Source organism: Melanotaenia boesemani, chromosome 4 (assembly GCF_017639745.1).
Source record: "Melanotaenia boesemani isolate fMelBoe1 chromosome 4, fMelBoe1.pri, whole genome shotgun sequence".
NCBI classification, from domain to species: domain Eukaryota; kingdom Metazoa; phylum Chordata; class Actinopteri; order Atheriniformes; family Melanotaeniidae; genus Melanotaenia; species Melanotaenia boesemani.
Genome location: NC_055685.1, coordinates 26,220,194 through 26,243,397, shown reverse-complemented (window position 1 = coordinate 26,243,397; position 23,204 = coordinate 26,220,194). Strand labels below are relative to the sequence as shown.

General features: G+C 37.2%; 1 protein-coding gene and 1 long non-coding RNA gene across 3 annotated transcripts in view; one reads left to right on the top strand and one right to left on the bottom strand.

Moving 5' to 3' along the window:
- prkcaa (protein kinase C, alpha, a) overlaps positions 1–23,204 on the bottom strand; it is a 140,508-nt gene that overhangs the window by 35,060 nt on the left and 82,244 nt on the right. The window contains exons 6-14 of one of the 2 annotated variants that reach the window (XM_041983763.1): positions 16,498–16,654; positions 16,130–16,264; positions 15,503–15,596; positions 8,840–8,869; positions 8,280–8,420; positions 7,990–8,163; positions 5,584–5,675; positions 5,217–5,279; positions 3,469–3,607 (exon numbers count right to left, since the gene is read on the bottom strand). In XM_041983763.1, coding sequence (XP_041839697.1) covers positions 3,469–3,607; positions 5,217–5,279; positions 5,584–5,675; positions 7,990–8,163; positions 8,280–8,420; positions 8,840–8,869; positions 15,503–15,596; positions 16,130–16,264; positions 16,498–16,654 — 1,025 coding nt within the window. The remainder of the gene's footprint in view (positions 1–3,468; positions 3,608–5,216; positions 5,280–5,583; positions 5,676–7,989; positions 8,164–8,279; positions 8,421–8,839; positions 8,870–15,502; positions 15,597–16,129; positions 16,265–16,497; positions 16,655–23,204) is intronic. The other variant, XM_041983764.1, reaches the window with a different exon arrangement.
- LOC121638783 overlaps positions 1–23,204 on the top strand; it is a 111,368-nt gene that overhangs the window by 61,837 nt on the left and 26,327 nt on the right. The window lies entirely within an intron of this gene.

Genomic DNA, 23,204 nt, shown 5'->3' with positions numbered 1-23,204 from the left:
TGTGAGCGTGTGACAGTGTGTGGTGCCGAGCAGCAGGACCACTACTGCATTTTGACACATGTGTTCTGACAACCAGGGACCCACTGCTACATAGAAATGTACATCTTCACTTATATAGCTGTGACCATGCAAGCAGGTGTGTAGAAGGAAAGTACAAAGATTTCTCAGCTCATAGCTATCTAACACATGCTGAAAAACACAAAACCAGAATACAATTATGGTCCACAAGTGACTTAACTAGTAGCTCATGTAAAAAACACTGCAAATCTGGTTAATTAAAATAACCAAAAGGAGGCCTTGAAATAATAAAATTTGTCATCTTTAGATATCTACTGCTTAAGTTTCTGTGCAGCTTTCTGTTAAAAAAAATCAGTGCAGCAGATATTTTTGAGTATAAGTTTGAGTAGCAGGGTTTAACATGGGGGCCCTAAAATGGACTGGTGACCTAATCCCAGATGTACTCTGCTGTTTGCCTGATAGCAGCTTGAATAGCGTCAAGTTACCCTCATGACCCTGAACTGGAGTAAGCCAGTATAAAAAAAAATGGATGGTTGGACTGACTGATTTTCCTTTGTAGGTGGGAAACAGGTAGGTAGGTGGTAGGTGGATAAAAGCATATGAACATGTGAAATGTTACCGTCAGGAAAGAGTTTTTAATTGTCCACTAACTGTGATGTGCTGCTTTAAACAGCACTAAATTATGCTACGTTTGAATGGTAAAAGAAGAAAGTACTGAAAAATGTCTGTTCCACTATTTCACCAGTTGAGTTTTACATACTTAACAACGATACCAGCTGCAGTTGGGGAACTGGTGTTGTTTTCACACTGAGTCTTTCAGTCTGTGTTTTTGAATTTATTTCCCACTGAGAGTTTCAATCCGACTGCACATCAACCCACTGGGGCCTCCTGCCACCATGGGGAGCACACTGAAGTGTGTGTATGTCATCGTGGTAATATTTGATTGAGGCTGAATTGTCTGTAGCAGTATCTGATTCAAAGGTAGTTGGAGTCACATTTGTCCATCTGTCTGTCTGTGAAAAGATTTTGTCAAAAAGACAGGACCCCATCTGTGACAGATACTGTCACAAAGAAGTGTGAAGATGGATATGAACAGAAACTGGATATGGGTAAATAAATACTTGTGTTTGTTACTACCAACATCATCTTGATTTTAAAGTATAACGGTGTGACAAAGATTGAAAAATAAAGAAATAACATGAATCACTCAGCAAACAACTTCATGTCAATTAACACCAAACTATTAAACCCAGAAGTCAGACGGTTATTAAGGTAAATATTGTAGCTGTAATGAGTTGAAATCCCTCCAAAAAGACTGAAGAAGATAAAGAATCCACTGTATACATGGTTTTCACATGTTTTGTTTTTCCAAACAAACTAACTATTCAGACATTCAGAGGCACTGTATAAACAAATGTTTTACAGATAAGTTTACTTCTGACCATTTGCATATAAATAAAAAAATTCCAGAGTATTTTCCATACATTTAATACATGTAAGTATCTGTTTTCAAATCTCAAATAGACCAACCTCAGCATTCTAGCAGACTTCCAGATAGTCACAACAAATCAAAGACACATTAACTAGAGATGGCACAAATTCTGAACAGTCCTTGAAGCAGGTTAAAGAAAAATGTGGGCACTTTAAAAATACTGAAAAATTTGTAAGCAATTAAACAACTAACTTGTGAGGTAAAAGCCGGCTTTCAAATTCATCAGTATGTGTTTTCTTTGTCATAAAAGGTTTTAAGAACACTGCCCTTGATTATCTCTGAAAATGTCACCACTGTGAGCTGAATGTTTAAGGTCACCCTTCACTTAGAGTGTTTTGAGTGGGTGAATCTTGCACGTTTTGTTTTGTTTGTATATAGATATTTATCCATGGCTGCGCAATTTATACTGACATTGAATGTGATGCAGTCATCAATAAGACTATGTAACAGCTGTGTGTGATATAAAGCCGTACACTGGCTCACAGTGCCATGGAAACGCTGGCTGCTCTAACCGCCTGCTGTGTCATCCTGGCTGGTGCATTAGCGTCAGTCTGACTCTGAACAATCACAGCATGTTCACCCTGCATACATGGAGAGGAATTAACTTCCCAATCTATCAGAGAGGGGTTTAGAGAAAATCAATAACCCAGCCTACTAGAATCAAACTAAGTTACAAAAACCAGGAAAATGGACCAAAAAAAAAAAAAAGATCTGACCTTTTTTGTTAAAAAAAAAATTAACAGGGTAAAGATATCATGAGATTATAGATAATTAGTCATTTCCTGTGTCCCATGAATCACAGGTGTTTGCATTTATGAAGCCATTGTTTGTGATAAAACCACCAAAACTATGAAGAATATTAACAAGGTTTTAAGCAAATCTGTTTTTCTAAACAAGAACTGGATAAAAATGTATGGAGTCAAACACTTTTTTCATTATTATTAGTTTGTCTTGTGTCTCTTTTTTTAAGCTAATTTACATTAGCAAGCCTTAGCCAGGTTTTGACAAACTGAATATAGACCTTTCAGCAATAACACATAAAAGTGTACCTTGGTCACAGGACCCAAGGGATCTATTTTTAGGACACCTTTGTCCATGTCTTCACTCTTTAGAGCTCTTTTGGTGGTTCAGTACTTAGTGTCATGATGATCACAATATGACCAGTGTGTATGTATGTATGTATGTATGTATGTATGTATATATATATATATATATATATATATATATATATATATACAGTATAGTGCTGCAACTTACATCAAAGTAATACTTGTGGGCTAGTTTATCATTTAAACAGTAAAGTGGCAGCACTGCAGTTCTGCTGGGATTTAATTCCATTATTACTGGCTCTTTTAATCTTAAACATTTTGTTATTTAAACAGTAAGAAACTGTCATTAAAAGTCAGAAACAGTGGTTTAAAAATTACATACAGCATTACAACTTCATCTAAGTGTGCTGGGCTGACTTTCTTCTGTATGGCACATAGCTTAGTGTCAAGGCCATATGAATGTTATCACTAAACAAGAATGCAAAACATTTTGTTTTGTGGCAAAAATCACCACAACTGAGCTCACCAACGGTAAGGTCTAATTTTGTTTGGTTAAATGGATGAGCTCTGAATGACAAAATGAAACTGAAAAGAACCACACTGATAAAGGTCAAATGCTTCCAGACAGGAACATCAACTGGAATGTACAGGCTTGTACGTTTGATTTAAGTTTGGATTTGCCAGCAGACAAAATCCACGTCTGTTTGACTGATACGCTTACGTCACCAGAGAATGCTTGTGTAAATGTGTTTGTGCCCATCTGTCCTGAGGCGCTGACCTCAATCTGGAGCGCAAGGCCAAACAGGCTCAGACGAGATACTGACAGGAATGACCTCATGTGTCACACCATGGAAGCGCGAATGCATTGGAACACGCATGCATTTACACTGTACGTTCAGCCTTGCTTACTTCTGGAGCTATGTAGTCTGGAGTGCCGCAGAAGGTTCGTGTGGTCACTCCTTCCGCCATGTTCTCTTTGCACATGCCAAAGTCAGCAATCTTAATGTGTCCCTCAGAGTCCAGCATCACGTTGTCCAACTTCAGATCTCTGAGGAAACAGAGAGCATTTATGGTGCTACACAGTTCATTTCAATAGCCTATGTTCATCTAAATAACTGACCTTTAAACACAAAAGTGTTTGTAGTGTAGGAGCTGACAGCTATTGCATGGAATCATTAGTAGAAAACTTTCCTTTAATTACATCACACAGCCTTTGATTAAAAAGCACTAACTGAGTTTGTTGCAGTGAGTGCTCAGATATGAATTTAATTATGAAAACATGTACAAATACTTTCAAAACCCAATGCACTAGAATAATATATACATGAAATTGATTTCCTTTGTAGTTCTATCACACCTAATATCACGCTTTATTTCACACAATGGTGAGATAAAGTAAAAGGGCTTTGACTGTTATAGATGCTGCTTGTATACTATATTTGTTCGTCCTAGGCTGGGGTTACACCAGAAGACTTTTAAAAGATTTGCACAAGACTCTGAAAGACTACCAGCTCACATCTAAAGACCAATGTTTAGAGTCTTAAGTCTCAGCCTAGTCTCAGACTGAGATTTGACAAAGACTGTGAATCTATAGGGTCACAAATTACAAGACAGCAACTAGATTCTTTTAGCATTTTTGTGACATGTTGGACAGTTGATATGGAACAGGGCTGATCTGCACACAGTAAAGCAAGCAAGGGGAGAGTTTCCCTCCAGGAGGGAATTACACATCATCTTTATTAAGTGTGGCTTTACATCTCCACCAGGTGTTACACCGACTCATCAGAATCTGGAGGGATGAATGAGTTTCTATTCTCTTATTTGTTAGATCATTATACTGTAACACATAAATGATCCACAGCAGACATTTACTTCTAATAACCACCCGCTCCTTATTCTGGACGGTCCACCGACGACGTTTCATCACCGCTTCTTGTTCGTCCCCCCCCCCCGTCCTTTTTTGCCGGTGGTTTGAATGTTGGGATTCCTGTTTCTGCCTTTGTCTGAGCTAATCTATTGGTTGTTGATCGTGTTTCGTCACTGCGACTTGCGATAATATCTAACATGTTAGAAATTGTCGCAGATCCAAGACTGGAGAAAGATTGACGTTAAACAGCGCAGATTACCAACTCACACCTAACGACCGAGATGACGGGAGCGCGCTATGACTCCAGCAAAACTTCTAAGATTTCCTAAAGACTCCCGTTTTTAGTCTGCGACCATGAAAATCGTTTGGTGTGAGCCCAGCATTACCTATAACACCCCATTTCACACTTTATTCATCACATATCACACCTTTTGTTTTGAGTATTGCCATGACATCATTATAAAGCTCTGGTCCATTCATAGATGAGTTGCTCAGAACAACAACGCCTGCTGAGCAGTTCTGGATACTCTGTGTTGAGTACTTTTTAGCAGTTCTAGTATATGATGAGCTATATATATGGTCTTGTGTCCATATATGACGGTGACAGGACTGACAGAATCAGTCACACTGATGATTATCTTTAAAATCACCATTTCATTTCTGAGGGAGATGTGATCCCCATATAGGCCTATGTGACATGTAACATAACGTTCAGTTGATTTCTTTTCTTTTTTAAAAATAAAAATTTTAAAATAATTGGTCTCATTTGTCTGCACCTGATAATACACACCTGTAAATGATTCCTTTAGTGTGCAGGAAAAAGAGACCAACAGCGATCTCTGCTGCATAGAATCTGCAAATAAAATCACAAATTCACAGATTTACAACACAAAATAAGTTAATGTTGAGCAAGAGAACAAAAGGAAATTAGAGAAGGGTTACCAGAACTAAAAGGGATGGTTATATAACTGGTGCAGCTAGTGCTTCACTGTTAAAAGACATAATACATACCGTGTAATCATACTATTATAAGGATGCATGCATGTCATGTTACCATGATCCAAACTAAGATGAACATTTATGGTATTTGGACCGTAGAACTTGATTGTCATACAGCAGAATTACACAACAAGTTGCAGATATCTTCATGTGCTTACACTGCCTGAGGTTCCTTGAACTTGCCCACTTGCTGGATATGATACATGAGGTCTCCACCATTAACATACTCCATGACAAAGTACAGGCGGTCCTGTGGTCATTTAAAGAAATACAAGAAGAGAAGAGTTAGGAAACAGTGAGATAAAAAATGCATCTTCATTCAACAAAACTGCACAAAGACTTACAAAAAATGTAAATATATATATATATATATATATATATATATATATATGCTTTTAGAAACAAAGAACAGAAAGATTCAGTTCAGTTATAAAGCCAACCTTAACCTTGCTGTCTGAGCTGTTTCCTCTTTCCATGACAAGGTGACCTAAATAGCCCACAACAAACCGCTTTATGGAAAAGGAAAACACTCAACACAGGCTTCTGTCAGGAAATATTCTCTTTGTTTTAAAGTGCTGGTCCCTTACTGCCCATGACAGGTCTGGCCTGACCCCAGTCTGGATGTGTTTGATGGTCTCTTACAAACAAAACAAAGGCAACTATTCCACATAGCAACAGAGCTATACTGACAGCAAAAGCTGAGCTGTCCACCAGGTTGACAAAGTGTCACTACCCATGGCTAAGCTGCTTTTACCCCTGACATTTAAGGGCTCCGACCCTAACTGCACTGCAATTACAGCACCTTGAGCATAACATACACTACATCTTTTCAATAAATCTGCATTTCTAATATATCCTTTCTCTTTACGTTTAGAAATAGGCCACAAAAACACTTTCTTGTTGACTTCACTGTGATGGATGCAAACAGCTTGCTGTTTTAACAGAAAAAAAAGTCAAAAATAATGTTTGTGTGTGTGTGTATAGTTCAGCTAATTATGCTTTAAAAAGAGTCAACCAGTTCAAGAACTTCTAACATGACAAGCAAAAATATATATAAAAAAGGAAATAAAACTGGTAATGATGGTAGAATCAGAAGACTCTGCAGGCAGCCTCGTCTCCCTGTCAACTTTTGCTACAACCTTCTTTTCCATTTATATCGCTCTAAGTAATGAATGCACTAAATATCCTACCAATTTCTCTTAATACCAGTTTTTCCAGATATTTCCATCATCTGCATCACAAAAAACATTCTATAAAAACTGTGATAATAAATATGCTTTATAGTTGTTTTACCAGGCCTGTAGTTAAACACAGAAATAGAAAAGTATAGTACATACTTTCCCATGTACATGAGATAAGTCAGGCTATGTCTCTTCTCATTCTCATATCTGACAACTTGGACATTCATTTGAAAGCCAGCTTTAAAGATTGGCTGGTAAGATTTAACAAGAGGCATTCTGATGAGGGAAACCACTGATTTCTTTCAAATCAGGACTGTGTTTGTGTATTATGAATTATTCATGTGACTACGACTGTGTGTACCAGACTGTCTTGGCCTGTGTTATTGACAGAAAGTTGTACTGAAAAATAATATTAATATTTAGACGTCTTGGAGCTTTGTCAGTTATTATGTCGCTAATTCAAGACCTTTTAGGACTTTGGTCTCTTGTTTTTAACCAAAGCAAGTGGCTATAATTAGTAATTTAACCACTGTGCTGCTTAAACTAAGTTTTGGTGGCTCCCCAGAATCAAGCACCCTTCCAAGATCAAAGCTGCGATAAGAATTCTGTAAAATACAGAGATTTGGAGCCTTAAATGATAGTTGCATTTAACAAGTTTTTTTCCTTGCAAGGAAGGTGTGTCCATCATGCAGAAAGCCAAGCCACCTACACGTAGGAAACAACTCAATATAGCCTAGAGGCCTGCATTGATTTGCAAAGGTTTGACCAGCATGATTCCTGAATCATGCAGGTATGAAATCAATATAGCATTATAATTTATTTACCAAACTATTAAAAAGTACATAAAAAAGTGGGACCGTCTGGAAGCATGTGAAGGAGCAAAATTTTATCTGTCACTGAAGCCCAGTAGATATCATTGTCTGTTAAACCATGAGAAATTCTACAAGACAGTTTAGCTGCAAGGTGAATGAATGGGAATATGACATCTAATTTCCATTTCTGGTTGGGCATTTAGACCAGAGAAGTAAGAGCTAAGTCTTTAAGACATGTCTAGATAACAGGAACTGAATGCAAGACTCTCAGGTCAAACAGCCATGGTCATGACCCAGAGTTAATACACTCATGTATTTAACAGACCCACAATTTTGTACTTTCACAGTAAGACACAAACCTTAAGCCTACTAATCTACTAATTGGGGTTTGTGTGTTTCACTGTTTCTCTGTCTCTCGCTTTTTTTTTATTAAAATTAAAATATATCCTCACTGTCCTCTATGACACTTTATGACTAACCTTTTTAGCTAAAAGCCCCTTTGTGAATTAATATAACCAGACCTGACCTGATGTGACTTGTTTGGGTGTACATCCAGAGGCATTTCACCTACCACAGTCTGGAAGCACGAGTGCAGCTGTGTGAGGAAGGGTGGCTTGTCCTGTTGGGCCAGAACTCTCTTCTCCACCATTGTACATTCAACATCATCATCCTGGATCACCACATCCTTTTTCAGGATCTTAATTGCGTACAGCTCTTCTGTGGCCTTCATCTCAGCTAGCATGACCTTTAGAGAAACCAGGGTAGACACAACAGGTGGATATATCGTAATCTTCTACTTTATACCTTTACGTATCATATAATGTCTGTTACCCAGAGAGTATAATAGCTTTACCGTCTCACCTTGCCAAAGCTGCCTTTCCCTAGTACAGCCAGGAAGGTAAAGTCACTGAGTTTGACTTGGTCCAGGCTGTTGGATGGGAACTGGATGGAGTGACTGTCTTCTGTCTCTGCAATCACCTTCGTTGGGCCCAGCTTGGCTTTCTGCACTCAGGGCACAAAAGACAAAGTGTCTAACGGATAAACAACTGAATGTACACACCATAAAACGGCAATGCAATTCAAAAGATACTCAGCTAACAACAGATTTTAGAGAGGCTTCTTTGTGGCTGATTCCTGTCATGAAAACAACAAATTCCCTGAGATCCATTGTTTTTTTACGTTCCTTATATTTCCACCATTACAGACATTATCATGCAGATTAATATGCTTGAATTTAATTACTAAAATGACTCATGATTTTAGTTCCTCTTCAAGAAATTACTCACACACACTGTTAGCTCATTCACAGCCACAACACACTACTGCAGTCAAATTTAAAGTTAGTGGGATGAAGGTGTCATGCAAAAAAGGCTCCATTCAAGTAATTCAATAAGGTGTACAGAGCTGTGTGATACACTTACATTTCTCTGCAACTTCAGTCTTGTCATAGTCTTAATAAAAAGCAGAGGTCATTCAGCTGGAATTATATTAACAGTTATTTTCCTCCAGATAAATTAGAACTTTAGTATTATATTGTGTTAGACAAAAACCTGTAACCAGGCTAATATGACTAAATACTACAGACTTTCAACCCAGAAAAATCTGTTCACCATGGAGGTGGTAGCATCATGCTGTGGGGTTGTTGAGCTGCCAGTGGAAACGGCAGCATAAAGGATGAATGGAGAAAGGAACAAAAAGAGAATTGTCTCAGAATTTTTCATCATGGCCTCGAGCCATTGATAAAACAGTTGAATGCTGAACATATTTGACTGTTTAACTAAAAATGACGTAACACACTTCAAAGATGGTGTTGCAGTAGATATAGCAATAAACATTAATTCTTTCAAATGACTTCTCCAAAATCCTTTTGTTCTGTTGCTCCACCCACTGAAAATATAACGACTTTGCTTAAATGCTGTGTCCATGCCAGGACAATGTTATTAAATCTGGCTATTTTTTGGTTGTTGGTGGTGAAATGTCCAAAAAGAATTCTGAATAAAACTTGAAAAAAATACCAAAACCATCTGGTCCACTAGTCTAACTTTCTAAGGAAGCAAGGATTAGTTGTGCCATATTGAAATTCTTGAGCCTATGTGGCTTTTTTTTCTTTGATTAATATAAATTTTATAAAAATGAATCAAAATTTATCAATTTGTTGGTGTTCTTGGTGGTCGTTTTTTGTTTTTTAATGTGTATGTCAAACAATCATTCTTCACACATTCAGTATTAGCTTTATTTATTTGAATCGACCTCTGACAATAACTACAATAACAGAATAAAAAAAACACAAAGAAATTCTATTTAGGAAAGTTTAGCTGTAATGATGATTTTTCACTAGAGTGGATAAAAAATGTGTGACTGCTTACATTATAAAGAATAAGGATGCCACACTGTGGCTTCTTCTCCTACATGCATGTCCAGTGCAGATACATGTCTCTACAGTCAAACAAAATATATAAAAATATTTTCTTCTGTGCATTTCTACATGCCACATCATGCTCAATTTATGAATATAGCAAAATGCTCCAAGAAGCTTGATAGTAAACTAAAGCAAACAAAGCTCACACACTTTTGAGGCAACAACAGGCAATTACAGTAAAATGTTACACACCTTTCTGGTTCTTTGTGCAAAAACACAAATCACAAGGTCAAAGTTTCACTCTGAACCGATGTAGCAAAAACAATAAAAACGTGCTGTAGCCCAACTTGATGGTTCAAATCTACACTTACATGATACACACAAAGGACTGTTCCAAACAAAAATTCTCTCGCTGTCATCTTGAATCTCATTGTCAAAAATATCTTTATCTATACCTGTGAAAATGTCAAAGAAGTCAAACCCTTTCCAAACACTCTAAGATCCCTGCTGTGTTACCATATATAGCCAGTTAAGGACCTTTTAACTAAAATATTCTTTTCAAGAAATCTCAGATAAAGACAAGATGTGACATGCTTTCTAAACCTTAGTATTAACTGGCACAGATAACTCTCAACTTATAAAAATGATATCAAACACTAGACGAACCAAATAGTCCTTTATTTATCAGCTGTCACCCTGAAAAATATCTCTGGCTTTATCTTTTGCACCAAATACAAATTTTACTTGTGGCAACCAGTGCTGAGCCGCTTTAGTTTGGTTAATGATGTCTAAGACACCCTCCTCTTAAAATAATAGAGCACCAGAGAAACACCAAGCAGAGCAGACCACATCACATCACAGCACACCTGTAAGCCAGAGAAACAAGCCTAACTGGGCCAAGAGTGCAGCAGCCTTACTTCCTTCCTCTCAGAGTCTTCCACGACTGCTTGGTCCTGAAACCATAGGAAGAAGGGAGCCAAAAGGGCTGACTCACATTGTACACTTGTGGAAAGGTGCAAAGCTACAACAGCTGACAGATGCACAGCTCTTACACACAGAAAAACAGAAATAATATGAATAAAGAAGCAGGAATCATAATATAATTTTTTTGCAACTTTGGCTGTAATGGTACATTATTACATACAAGTTCACTGTGGCGGACTAGACCAGCCTAATGGTAGTGCAACTGAAGGAAAATACCTGATGTCTTACATTTTCCTGGTGAAGCAACCACCCCTAATGTACCTTCATAAATCTAGAGTTAAAGACGGCACGTCTGAGCTCAATATGAAAATAAAAAAGAAGTCAAAGAAACCACAAATGCCACAGAGAATCATGATGAAATTAGTGTGGAAATCAAACTGTCATGTATGGAAAAGGAGAACACCACACAAACACACACACACACACACACACACACACACACACACACACACACGCACACACACACACACAGGAAGAGATGCTTCCAATTCTTGCAACATATTTCAGCTAAATACTGACATCTTGTGGTCAGAAGTGGTTTTATTTCTCTCCATAATAGTGATATAATACAGTCAACCAATCATATTCTGCATATGTTGAAGTTTTTATCTTGGGTTATAATCAGATATTTGTAGGAAGAACAGTTACTTTAACATAAAATCTTAAGATAGTTTTAAGACACATGAACAGCCACAAACTTTGAGGTGTGCTTACATCCTCATCTGTGCAGATGAGGATGTAAGCACACAATATGAGGACAAGTAGCATAATCCACAGACAGGACAGGTACAGAGCATAAAAGCATACATGCAGAAAAATGTAAAGCTATGAAATAAGCAGCACAGTGTTGGGATTTACTAACAATCCTCTGAAAATGACCGCAGAGAAGCTTTTTTTTCTTCTTTTTTTGAAAAATTATTTTAGAAAACAACAACTTATATAAAAAATATACACATTGTTAGTAAAGTGGATCATAATGTCACACATAAATGATCAGACATGAGGAATGGTGAAGGAACATGTCAAAACAACAAGATGAGACAAAAGAAGAGAGAAGAGATGAGATCAGATGAGGGGATAGAATAAAGGGCTACCTTTATATTAAAGTTAATTTGGCAGTCCTGAGAGCAGGGAGAGATGTGGAGAGAGGAAGAGAGAAACTCTTGCATTAAATATGAAAATGTAAAACAGGATGTATAGTATAAGTCTCACCAAGGACACAGGAGGAAACAGGAAGCTATGGGGAAAAAAGGGAGAGAACCACAAAGGGGTTTATGGAAAGGAGAAGCAAGCCAAGAGAGAGAGGGTCTCCAGGCAACAGACAGTTAAAAAAACACAAGTAAAGTCAAGTGGATGACATAAGTAATGGCATCATGGCTACGGTGGTTTATTCTTCATAGTAAAATTATCAATCTGGTATTGACACATTCAGGAACAAACCATAAACATGCTAACAAGCTAAGCATACCACCTGCACATATTTTTGTAGTCAGCCAACACACGTGTGCAGTTAGTTAAAAGTGTGAACATAATTTGACCAGAAAGTATTATTCATCTTTTGATGAACAAATTGGTCTTCTGGACCTGCCACTGCCCCAAACAAACACTGACAGATGATTTATTAGATTTGTCACTATGAAAATTCTACTGACAAACTCCCGTTTGCTTTGTACAGACCAGTCATCACCATTGCATGAATTTACTCCATAAAATGGCCTGTTGCGGCATCTTGCAGCTCTTTAAATTCATATTCCTTCAAGTAGGACATATTGTGCAGTTTGGACAATTCCCTTACTTTAAGTGAACCCAAAGTCCACCAGAGGGAGGTTGTTTCCTCCCACAGAGAACAATTAAGTGCCTAAAAATGACTTTTCTTCAGTTACTCTACATCACTGTGTACATTACAGTTTTCATATGGCCAGTCAGAGCAGAGGGACCTTTGTTCTGGGGCATTTTAGACAGAAGATGAAGAGGTGTGCTGCAGTAATGTCACCTTAAACCATATAAAGTTGCAATTTGTCAAGTAGACCCACAAAGTAAAATGATAAAGCATAATGAGCATAATACAGTCTTTCCAACCAAGTGATGGAAAACCTGCAAAAGGTTAGGCAAGGATTTTAACTGTGACATATAGATAAGCTTTACAGGAATAAAAAGAATAATATGTATAAGTGTTTTTATGGTGTTCATAGTGTGACTTTTGCCTCATTTATACTTATACTCCATAGTCCTATTTAGTAATGACAGATTCAGTAATTATCAGCATTTATTTCCATTACTTATTGTGTCTGAAACAGCTATTCTAGATAATACATTATGATCTAAATTGATGGTGCATCAGTGTGCTAATCCAATAGCTATGTCTTTACTGAAGATAATAGCTTTGTAGATTAGAAGACAGCTGCTGGTACAAAAGGGATATATGAAATGGTGTTGGGGGAAGCTGCTAAACTCTATGCTGGAATCTCTCTAATGTGAAAAACGAAATGCTAATAACTGTCAACATAGGCACAACAAACATCCTGACTATGGAAATTAATTGTAAGAGCGCAAAGAGATCACAAGCTGCAAAGCTGCAGCTGTCAAATGGTTGTTAGTTCAATAGCTGTGCTGCTCAGAGGAGTACGTGAAAATGTGATAATCCAGCTGAGCATGCTTGTAAGCTCACCCTAAGTAAGGGCAGATTTACTCTGGATAAACACCATCAGCATGATGGCCTGTAAAAAAACTGGTTCAGACAACAGTGTTACACACAAGTTAGTAATTCAAGACAGACTGTAGCATTTACACATTAAATACAGAAAAAAAGAAAAAGCAAAAACTCAGGGCACCACCCACACAAGGAAACCACAGACAAAGACCGGTTACGATTAAAAATAACATTTTTATTAACTATTCTACAAACTACAAAATATAAAATTTGAACATTAAAATCAAAAACAGAAAATGTGTAGATATAATGTTTATGATCAAAGTTTGTATTTTAAAGAAGTATAAAATGTATGGAAATGAAGCATGAATTAATTTGTAGTGTTAATTAATCAATGTTCAAGGGAATGAAGAAAGAATTTCTGAATCAGACTTAATTGGACTGTTTAAGAAGTTGGCCAAGAGTAATGAACAATATAGGAAAATTAATTAAAGGTCCCATATTTTACATTTTTTCAACAATTTCATATGGGTGTCAGAGGTCCAACAACTTTGTTTTTAAAGTATATTACCCCAAATTCAGCCTCGGTCCTTAATGTCAGCCAGTTCAAATGTGGCTCTATTGAGCCCTAATGAGAGAACTTTGAATGTTCATGAGTGCTGCCTGTCCACGAGAGATCCAGCTTTCGCAGGGCAGTTAGAGGGAAGTTTGTTGGTAAATCTTTGTGGGCGATCAGCTCAGTGTTGGGCCGGCAGTGGTTTCTCCCTCTCTTTTCTGTCTCACCCAGAGACGTAGCTTAAGGACTGATGTCACCAGACGTTGGCTAGCAAGAAAATTACTGACAAATTTTCACAGGAGCGATTTAAAAATGATATATTTCTTTAGCTGCAAGGGTCGGTAAAATTAATAGAACTCTAAGTTGTTCTGATAACAAAAATAGTTATTAGCTATTAATAAACTGTAGATTCTAATAATGTGAAGCGCAGGTGTGTTACTTAAATTGTTGCCTGCAATCCATTTTCTCCTTCCTCCTCCTCTTCCTCATTCCCTGTCTTTCCTGCTCTGCTCTGACTTCTCTGTTTGAACCTGCCTGCAGGGAGGCCTGGTTTACTGTCTTCAGCCAATGGGAGCAGATGCAGTCTTGCAACTTTGGCAGAAGCTGAGATTTCTATTTGAATGTTATAAATGTTTGTTTCTTCATTCCCTTTGTCTCGGAATATCAGATTTAGACATTTGTGAACACATCTGTAAGTTATGTTTTTGAAACCATTAGCACTGATACACATGTAGAAACACTGATCACTCAAACAGGATGAAATAAAAATGAACAACAAAAAAGTGGTTATAAAGCAAAACTATAAAAAAGTATAAAAAGGGAGGAATGCTCTAAATAAGGCAATCAACTAAACTGATTAAACATTGTGTAAATCTAGATGATTTCCGTTATATGTGTTTTCTACATATAGCTATTAAAAATGTCACATAATGTTTGGACACTTGATAAAAGAAACAAACATAAAAGTGGATTAATAGCAAAATAATAGGTCTCTCTTTTCTTTTATCCAATCTGCACATTTTCACCAGATCTCATCAACAGACTACAAAATGAAATTTAGGGAAGAATCATCTAATTTTCTAATCTCAACTTTACTGATCTGAGAACTTCATGAGTCATATCAAAAGAAAGGTCTGATTCAGCAGATTAACATTAGCTGACATTTTTTAGTGTTTTAAAATACATCTGAATGGCTAGTTGAAGAGACCAGTTCTGTAAGAAAAAAAAAAAAAAAAAAAAAAATAGGGAGGTGTTTTGGGAAACATCACTGTCCAGAGTTGGGGGAAAAAAGCTCCACTGGCCAACCTCCCATATTCAAACCCATAATTAAGTGTCAGACATGACTGTCGTCTTTCAGGCAGAGCTAATCCTCTGGTCATCTGTTTAAAATCCAACTGAGCCATTTGTTGATCAATAAAATTCCAAAGCATGGTTTTTTAGTTGTGTGTCTCTTCGTTCTGGGCCCTTTCCCCATCAGAATCTGCTACACAGACATATTGATAAGAAACAGTGGTGATTAATTTAGTCATCCTCACCTCAAATTTCTGCCTCAGTTCCTCATTACCATCATCTTCCTCTGAGATGGGAACATTGTAGTACTCCCCTTCCTCCTGGCACAATAACTTATACCTAAACAGTCAAACATAAGAAGGGAAGGAAGAGGAAGGGACAAAGATAGAAATAAAGAGCATAAAGAGATTCTTTTTAAAAGATAAAGTGGCAAATCCTTCTGTTAACCTTCCTTTCTTCTAAGCAACTTTTCAACTCATCCACTGACATTGACCTGCAGTTTGGTGCCTGGATATAGTAGCTGATAAGCCAACAGTCTCTCTTTTTGACACAAATCTTTACTGCTGGCACAACACATAACAAACAAGTCAAAATGGAAACATAAATGTCAGTAAAACAAGAAAAAAATAGATTGCTACAGTTCCTCTATGCTCACTTAAGTCCAGGATTTACTGTTATTTTTACTTCATGTGTTTGTTTGCCATAATGAACACAGGCGACTGTACTGTAAATACTGAACTGCAGTATGTTTAAAATATTTATGATGAATAAGGTCAATAATTTCTATATCTGATGGGCTTCAGACAGATAACTTTATTTCTGTTTCAAACTTTGCAATTTCAATAAGTAATCCATAAAAAAGTCAATGTTACCAGCCAGAAACTGGAGACTTCATTAGCTCAGACACTCCAAAGGAAAGAGCTCCCATGAAGTCATTCCTGGTGGTTCGATCCCAGTCCCACACTTCTACTGACAGCCTGCGGTCTTTGTCAGTCGGCTTCAGTTTGCTGATAATAATTAATATAATTAGTTATGATTATTAGACAGAAAGACAACAGACTAAAGAAAAAAATATTCACTAATGCATGAAGAAACAACATCTGAATTTATAGATTAGCTCATTCTGTAGCTTTTAAAACTTCTAAGTGTAAATTCATATTGCATTTAATATACAATCTCATATTAAATCAGTTATCTAACTGTGTTGTAGCTCATTTAAGACACATTATTGTGTACTTACAAAGTAAATGTCTCATTCCAAGTAGGGTTGAGGCTGGAACGGATCGTTTTGGTCTTCTGCTTGGTCTCATTTTTGGGATCTGGTATGAGCTTGAGCTTGACATATGGATCAGACAGACCATTGGGGTCCATGGGGATGAGGTTTTTGCCTTCACCCACTGAGAAAGAGGAGGAAAAGAAAAAGCACAGACAGTGATAAACCACAGGACATGTACAATTTAATAAAGTTACCCCTAACGGAGCATATTTTCTAAACTAATTTCTAGAATTTACAAAAATATAAATTTCTCCCTCTTTTGTTTACAGTGACATCATCTTTCTGATTCAGGTTGGTTTCAAAAGGTAAAACATGCTCTAGTCCGGAGAATAAAAATGAATAATTTCTGTTAATCCAAAGGTGAGTATCAGTGGAATAAAGTGAAGGTGTTCAGGATCAAACAGCAAGTCACAGGCTATGAGAATTATTTTACAGTCCTGAGACACAAAGGGAGCAAACATAGGAAGTGTTATGAGAACAGCGAGTCAGAACGACAAGCTGTGTCATGCTTAAGTAGGCAAAGGGTCTCCTCTTGTCTTCCTGTGTGTAGCTATTAAGTAAACAGGGGCACACGGGGGACATTAGCACTCCATTAGCCTTGAGCATTGGAGCACTGCCAGACGTGACCTACAGTACAGCCGATACACACACGTATATTCTCAAATACATCCACACAGTTAAGTGCATACACACACCATGTTTACTGACACACACCTTAGCTTCCCCGCAGAGAGAGCAGAAAGTCCTGGTTGTCTGGTTAAACTTCAAACCCCAGAGACTGTAAGTCTCACAGTGTGGAATTGCCAGTGACACTACACTGATGGCCTGAGCATTTATCATTATCAAGGAGAAGAGCGTGGTTGCTAAGGCAATGTGTTAAAAATGCAAGCCAGAATGGATAAACTCAGTGTCTTTTCTCCGGATGTAATAAAGTACTGACAGAATTCAGAAAAATCAATGAACAAAATCAATAAGGGACTGCCAGCGCTGAGTTACTTACTGTTACAACAAGCAAAGAGAACAACACTGAGATGCTTGAAAAGAATACTGTCATTTTCTGATGTGAAGCCACAACGAAAAAGCATTTTTTTTCATCTGTGGATTAAAAATTATGTACATCAACAGAATCAAATGAGGCTTTACAAAGTCCAAATTAAATAGCACCGATTTCTCAGTTTTATTCTTGACACGTGTGGTGAAAGAATTGGATGTTACACAATGTTTGTAAGGTGTGAAGTTAGATGAGTGATGAAGGAAGAGGATGGAGAGCTAACACATAGATGTGGAAAGCACACTTGATGACAGTCAGATGTGCACAGATGCATTTTGATACGTGGGAAGATATTGAGTGACTCTAAACTAGCAACCCTGAGTTTTCTTAGAAACCCAGCAGCTGAGCCAGAAGGAGTGCATGCTGTGCTTGAAGTGAAAAGCACTGTAGCATGAGCCACTTACAAAACAGGGGGGACAAAGCATCAACTGATTTCTTAGAAATAAAAAAAAGAGCCATGCTGCCTCCTGTTAATGCCCACTTCCTTTTATTTTACAAACACAGCTGAACGCATGTACTATGTACATAGGGGGATTTTATAGTATACTGACCAAAAGAAAGTGTCAGGGATTTCAAAGAATTTAAGGAATTTATTGAATCTGTAGATACTAATATCCATATGCAATTTGTGATCAGTCTGTGTGAGATTTACCATATGTTCACCCTGCAACGATTCTCTGTGTAAAGTCTGAGTAAAATCCGAGGCAATTTGAGCACCTGAGTTTAAATCCTACACCTCATGCAAAACCTTTTACATCTTTCAATTATAAAGGTCCAAATTTAAATAATTTGTATGCTGTCTCTTTACCTGCATCCGAAAGAAAATTTACAAAGCATATACTGCTAAAGGGACATTGTTCAGTGTCTTGCTCTAAATCACCTAATAGAGTATGGAAACAGATTACATCCCAGAAAATGACAAAGGTGTTAAACACTGGGGTTCAGCCCAGCAGAATAAATACATTTGTATGTTTTAACTTTCCTCTAACCATAGCATTGTGGATTTAATAAAAATTTAATAAAACTATGTCTTAATCAAACCAATGGGTCATTCAGCAGAACTTGACAACCAATCATTGGGTGCATTTCATTTAAATCTGGTGTATCGGAGCAGGAAAACACTTTAAACCTGTCAGACATTGACCCTCGAGGACCGGGGTTTGAGAACCCTGTTCAATCACTAGACATTGCACTTCCAGCTATTACCAGTAGGTGGTAATATAGACTGTCTTTTCATCTCACCTGGTACAGTGCTTTGATATTCTAAACAGTCCTAATTTCTTACTTCTGAGGCTTCAGAGTGACAGACTGACAGTCAAAGTAATTTCTAATTATTGGCTTAAGGTGAAATAATTGTTAAAATACATTACCTGAGTTGTAGATGCAATGTATGCGATTATGTCTGCTGCATATTATCTTATTTAACTTAGTACTGCAAATGACTACAAAAGATTTTATTCAGCCAATTGCATGATGAAATTACATCTAACCTCGGTATGACTGTACCTCATCTACTGCAAAGTCCCATTCCTCAGTTTTTCCTGGAAAACAGTTGTAGTACCAAAATGAGCCTCACTCTGTAGCTCTCTGGCTGTACTGTAGCATTTAAGCAAAAGGAAAAGAAAAAACACTTTGGTTGTTTTCTTTGTGTCGTTTTGTTTCGTATTTTTTGTTGTAGTTAGGGTTTTTTTTAGGCTACTTGTTATAAAAAATGAACTTTTCCATTTCCAGTAAAGCATAAATAAAATCAAGCCGAAGTGAAAAGTGAAAAGGGGTCAAAACTGACAAGATGAAAGGCTGAGGCACATGTTTAAACAGTGTGAAGGGAGAGCTTGCAAGCTGAGAGAAGGCAGTTGAAGCAAGACAACACACTGGGAATACCAATGACATGACTTCTGGGACTCTGACAGCAGAAGTCCCAAAGCAGCAAAGTTCAGTTGTTCTCTAAACTCCATAGAGACGCTGCAAACAGGGAAGACTGTGTGCACACGTTTGTGTTAAGATAATACTGACAAGCCATAAAAGATGGCTGAAAGTCGCATTCTAACAGCTTAAATGGTACAAATTAAGCTGCAAGTTTGATCGAAAATAAAATGTGTTTTTGCATTTTACATTTCATTAGTGCTTTTTTTTCTTTTTTTTTTTTTTTTTTTTACTTTATAGTATTTTTTTGTAATATTTGGATGTCTAATGCTGAACCAGTTAAAAGGTGATTCTGGAAATAACTTCTCAATATAATTATGGGGTATGATGGAATCTTTATTTCGACTTCATCTAATTTCTGAAAACATGCACACAAACACAGAAGGCCTTGTCTTCAGCTGACTCCAGATAAGATTGCCTCAAAAGTTATGCCAGCCATGTTTGTTCTTCACCCATCCCTGTACAACACAGCCTACATTCTTTACACTATGAACTTGGCTCTCCCTCTTAAAGTAACTCTGTTTGCCTCTGAAGGTCCACCGTTACTGAAATACTCTGAAAAGAAGAAAAAGAAAAGAAAAAGACACTAGGTCAAGAGATCATTTTTCAGGTTCCTATGCTACTTACTGCTAGTTGATCAAAGAAAAAACTTTAAAAAAAAATTGAATGTCTTTCAAAAAGAATGAAAACCCTTGAAGTAAGCCAAAGGACTCACTTCAAAACCTCAAGACAAAGACACAGCAGTGGAAAAATGCTGGCACTTGTACCACCACATGTGCCGTCAGCTGCTTCAGTGCGACTCTGACTCACCGGGAAAATGTAAAAACTGAATATTATGTCAATTTTCTCTTGGCAAGAAGTTGTAGGATCCTGTGCAAATTGAATCAGGCACTACAAAGAAATGGAAGTCACTGTAAAGAAAGTCTGCATGGTGTATACAGCAGCCATCCAATCACTGCACTACAATCTTAATTTGGAAACCTGCTGGATGGATTCAAACCAGATGAAGCTTTGATCCAGCCCCAGCTTTGCCTTGCAGCAAGTCTTCCCTGCACTCAGAGAGTAGCCATATCCTTTCTATTGAATTATTCTGAATTCTGGAGGACTGAATAAGAAGACTCTCCTCTCACCTGCTAACTGCTGGGATAAGTTCCTGCTCCCCTGAGACCCTCATTGGAATAAGTTGTATAGAAAATGAATGAATGAATGAATGAATGAATGAATGAATTCAGCTTCCCTGCAACTGTGAATGAAATTACTGATATAGAAAATGAATAAATGTATTGTCATGTAAATTCTTTAGTTTCTAATTTTCTGAAATATATTTTTTGATTTTACATGATAAATATGCAAACGATGCATTAGCTAATCAAAAAGAGTGCTGATTTGCCTAAATTAGAGTCATGATATAGAAGCACAATAGCCCATCTAAAAAAAGTAAGGCAAAAATGATTTTACTTGCAGTCTATCATTTCCAATTTGCATTTGGACCTGCTACTGATGTGTGATTACCTAAATAAACTAAACTGTGTCTATATGGTGATTGTAAAGTACTGCCTGCAGAGTTAAATGCTATAGGGCCAAAATATGTAAGATTTTTATGCAACTTAAAGACATCTCAGGTCATCAGGGTCAGGTTTGCGTTCTCTCTCCATAGTTGGAATTAAATATGGACACGCTGCAGTCAGTTTTTATGTACCATACAAGCAAACTACATGATAAGTGCAGATCTACCTCTACACCCAAATCAAACATTAAGACTTTCCTGTTCACCACTGCATTTAAAAAGTGTATTTAATTGATCAGACTTGAATGGAAGGACCTTGATTTATGCCTTTCACAGCAATGTACCTCTCATGCCATGATTACTTTTTTCTAAGTTGTACTTTAGTGCCTTTATGTTCTTTATAAAGCACATTGATTGAATGACATAAATAAATTAGCCTTGCCTGTCACCTGGCTGTAATAACAGAATATATTATGAAACATTTTTTTTTTTTTATCCACAGTGATTTTCTACTTATCCAGGAATTATACAGAACAGTTGTCTTGTGCATTTAGATAAAGTGCAGACAATTTATCCAGATATAAAAAGTGAATTTGCACAGAGAATGATTTCCTGCACTGCTGAAGATATTTTTGCTTGCAGCCTACGACCTGTTCCGAAAGATGTGAAACCTGTGGTTGCAGCACATTCTGATACTCTCTCTTCCACAGACACCAAATCTAACAGAAATCTTTCCGTATTCTTTTAGTGTAACAATACTGTTTACAAATGTTTTTAAGCTCTTACTGTCAACATTTCAGCCTTTATTTTCAGTAATAAGAAAACCACACAAGCAACAGTAAAACCCAAAAAGCAGAATGTTGGGTAGGTAGGTTTCTGTAACCACAGCTTCATAAGCCAAAAGACACCAACAGGAAAACGGATGGATTTAGTCTCTTAATGTAAAGTGTCAATACTCCTCCATAAAGTTCCATAGTTAAATCTTTGTTCCTTGATCCACCCACATCCATATTCACTCTGAACACCAAACAGACCAACGCACACCCACAATGCACCTACACATTAAACATATTGACTCCTACAGCAGAATTTTTGTAAAAAAAATAACAGAAGCACATTTGGACATGGGCGAAAGGAAAGGTCCAATGAAAAGGTTAAAGCAGAGATTAAAGAGGTATGAGAGGGTGTGTAAATGGAGCTTTCCTGTAGAACTGAGTGAGTCAATGAGAGAATGCAATGAAAATGTAATTATTACCACTATCACTCACATAATCCCAAAGGAACGGCCAGCAGAGAGGGGTGTGTACACATGTCTTATACTCGCAGACAAGGTAGAGAATAAGCAGAAATGAGACAGTTAATGTGAAAGATGCACTCTCCCAAGTGACAGTCCCTACTCTGGATATTTTGCAAAGAATCAATGAACAATGGGATTACTGAAACAAACAGGAGGGTGGTTTCCTCAGCACCAACAGACAAAGGACAGAACTGTGCAGGAATTGCGTATAAGAGGCAGAAAACTAGCTTAGTTATGCCTGTCCTGCATAAAAAAGAGAAAAAAAACAAAACAAAACAAAAAAAAAAAACAGAACTCGTTTTGTCTTCATCAGCATGTCCCCCAGTTCCATTTCACTCTAACGGACAAAACACAAACTCATGTTTCTGGAAACTGCACAAAAGTCTCTGTCACTGTCACTGTTTCTGACTGACTCATTACTTAATTCAGCAATTTCGGAGTCTGCTGCCAAAAAGGCTGATTGTCTGTCTCCATTGGTCTGCAAGGAGTTCATGTATGGGTTTACTTACCAGCTGCTTCCCCTGGCATCTATGTCACTTCCTGTTAGACACTGTGGCTCTGTCCAGTAAAGAAATGTATTCATTCTTCACTCAAATCCAAACGGGTGAATACTGTTGGTTTGGTTGTGTGCTTTTACTAACTCATTCATTTTGGTCTTTCCACTGAAATTGTTGCAATACTTGGGCCTCACATTTAAAATGTATCATCCATGATAATTTTTTTTTCTAAAAAGAAAAAAGAAATATATATGAGGCTGAATCTTTTCCAGAAAAAAGATATTGTCAGACAAACCAGGGAATTTGGTTGAAAAAGATTTGCTGTTGCCTTATTAAGTCTAAAATGTAAGCATTGTATTATGCATAGATTTTGCAAGTTAATTATTCACACCGAAA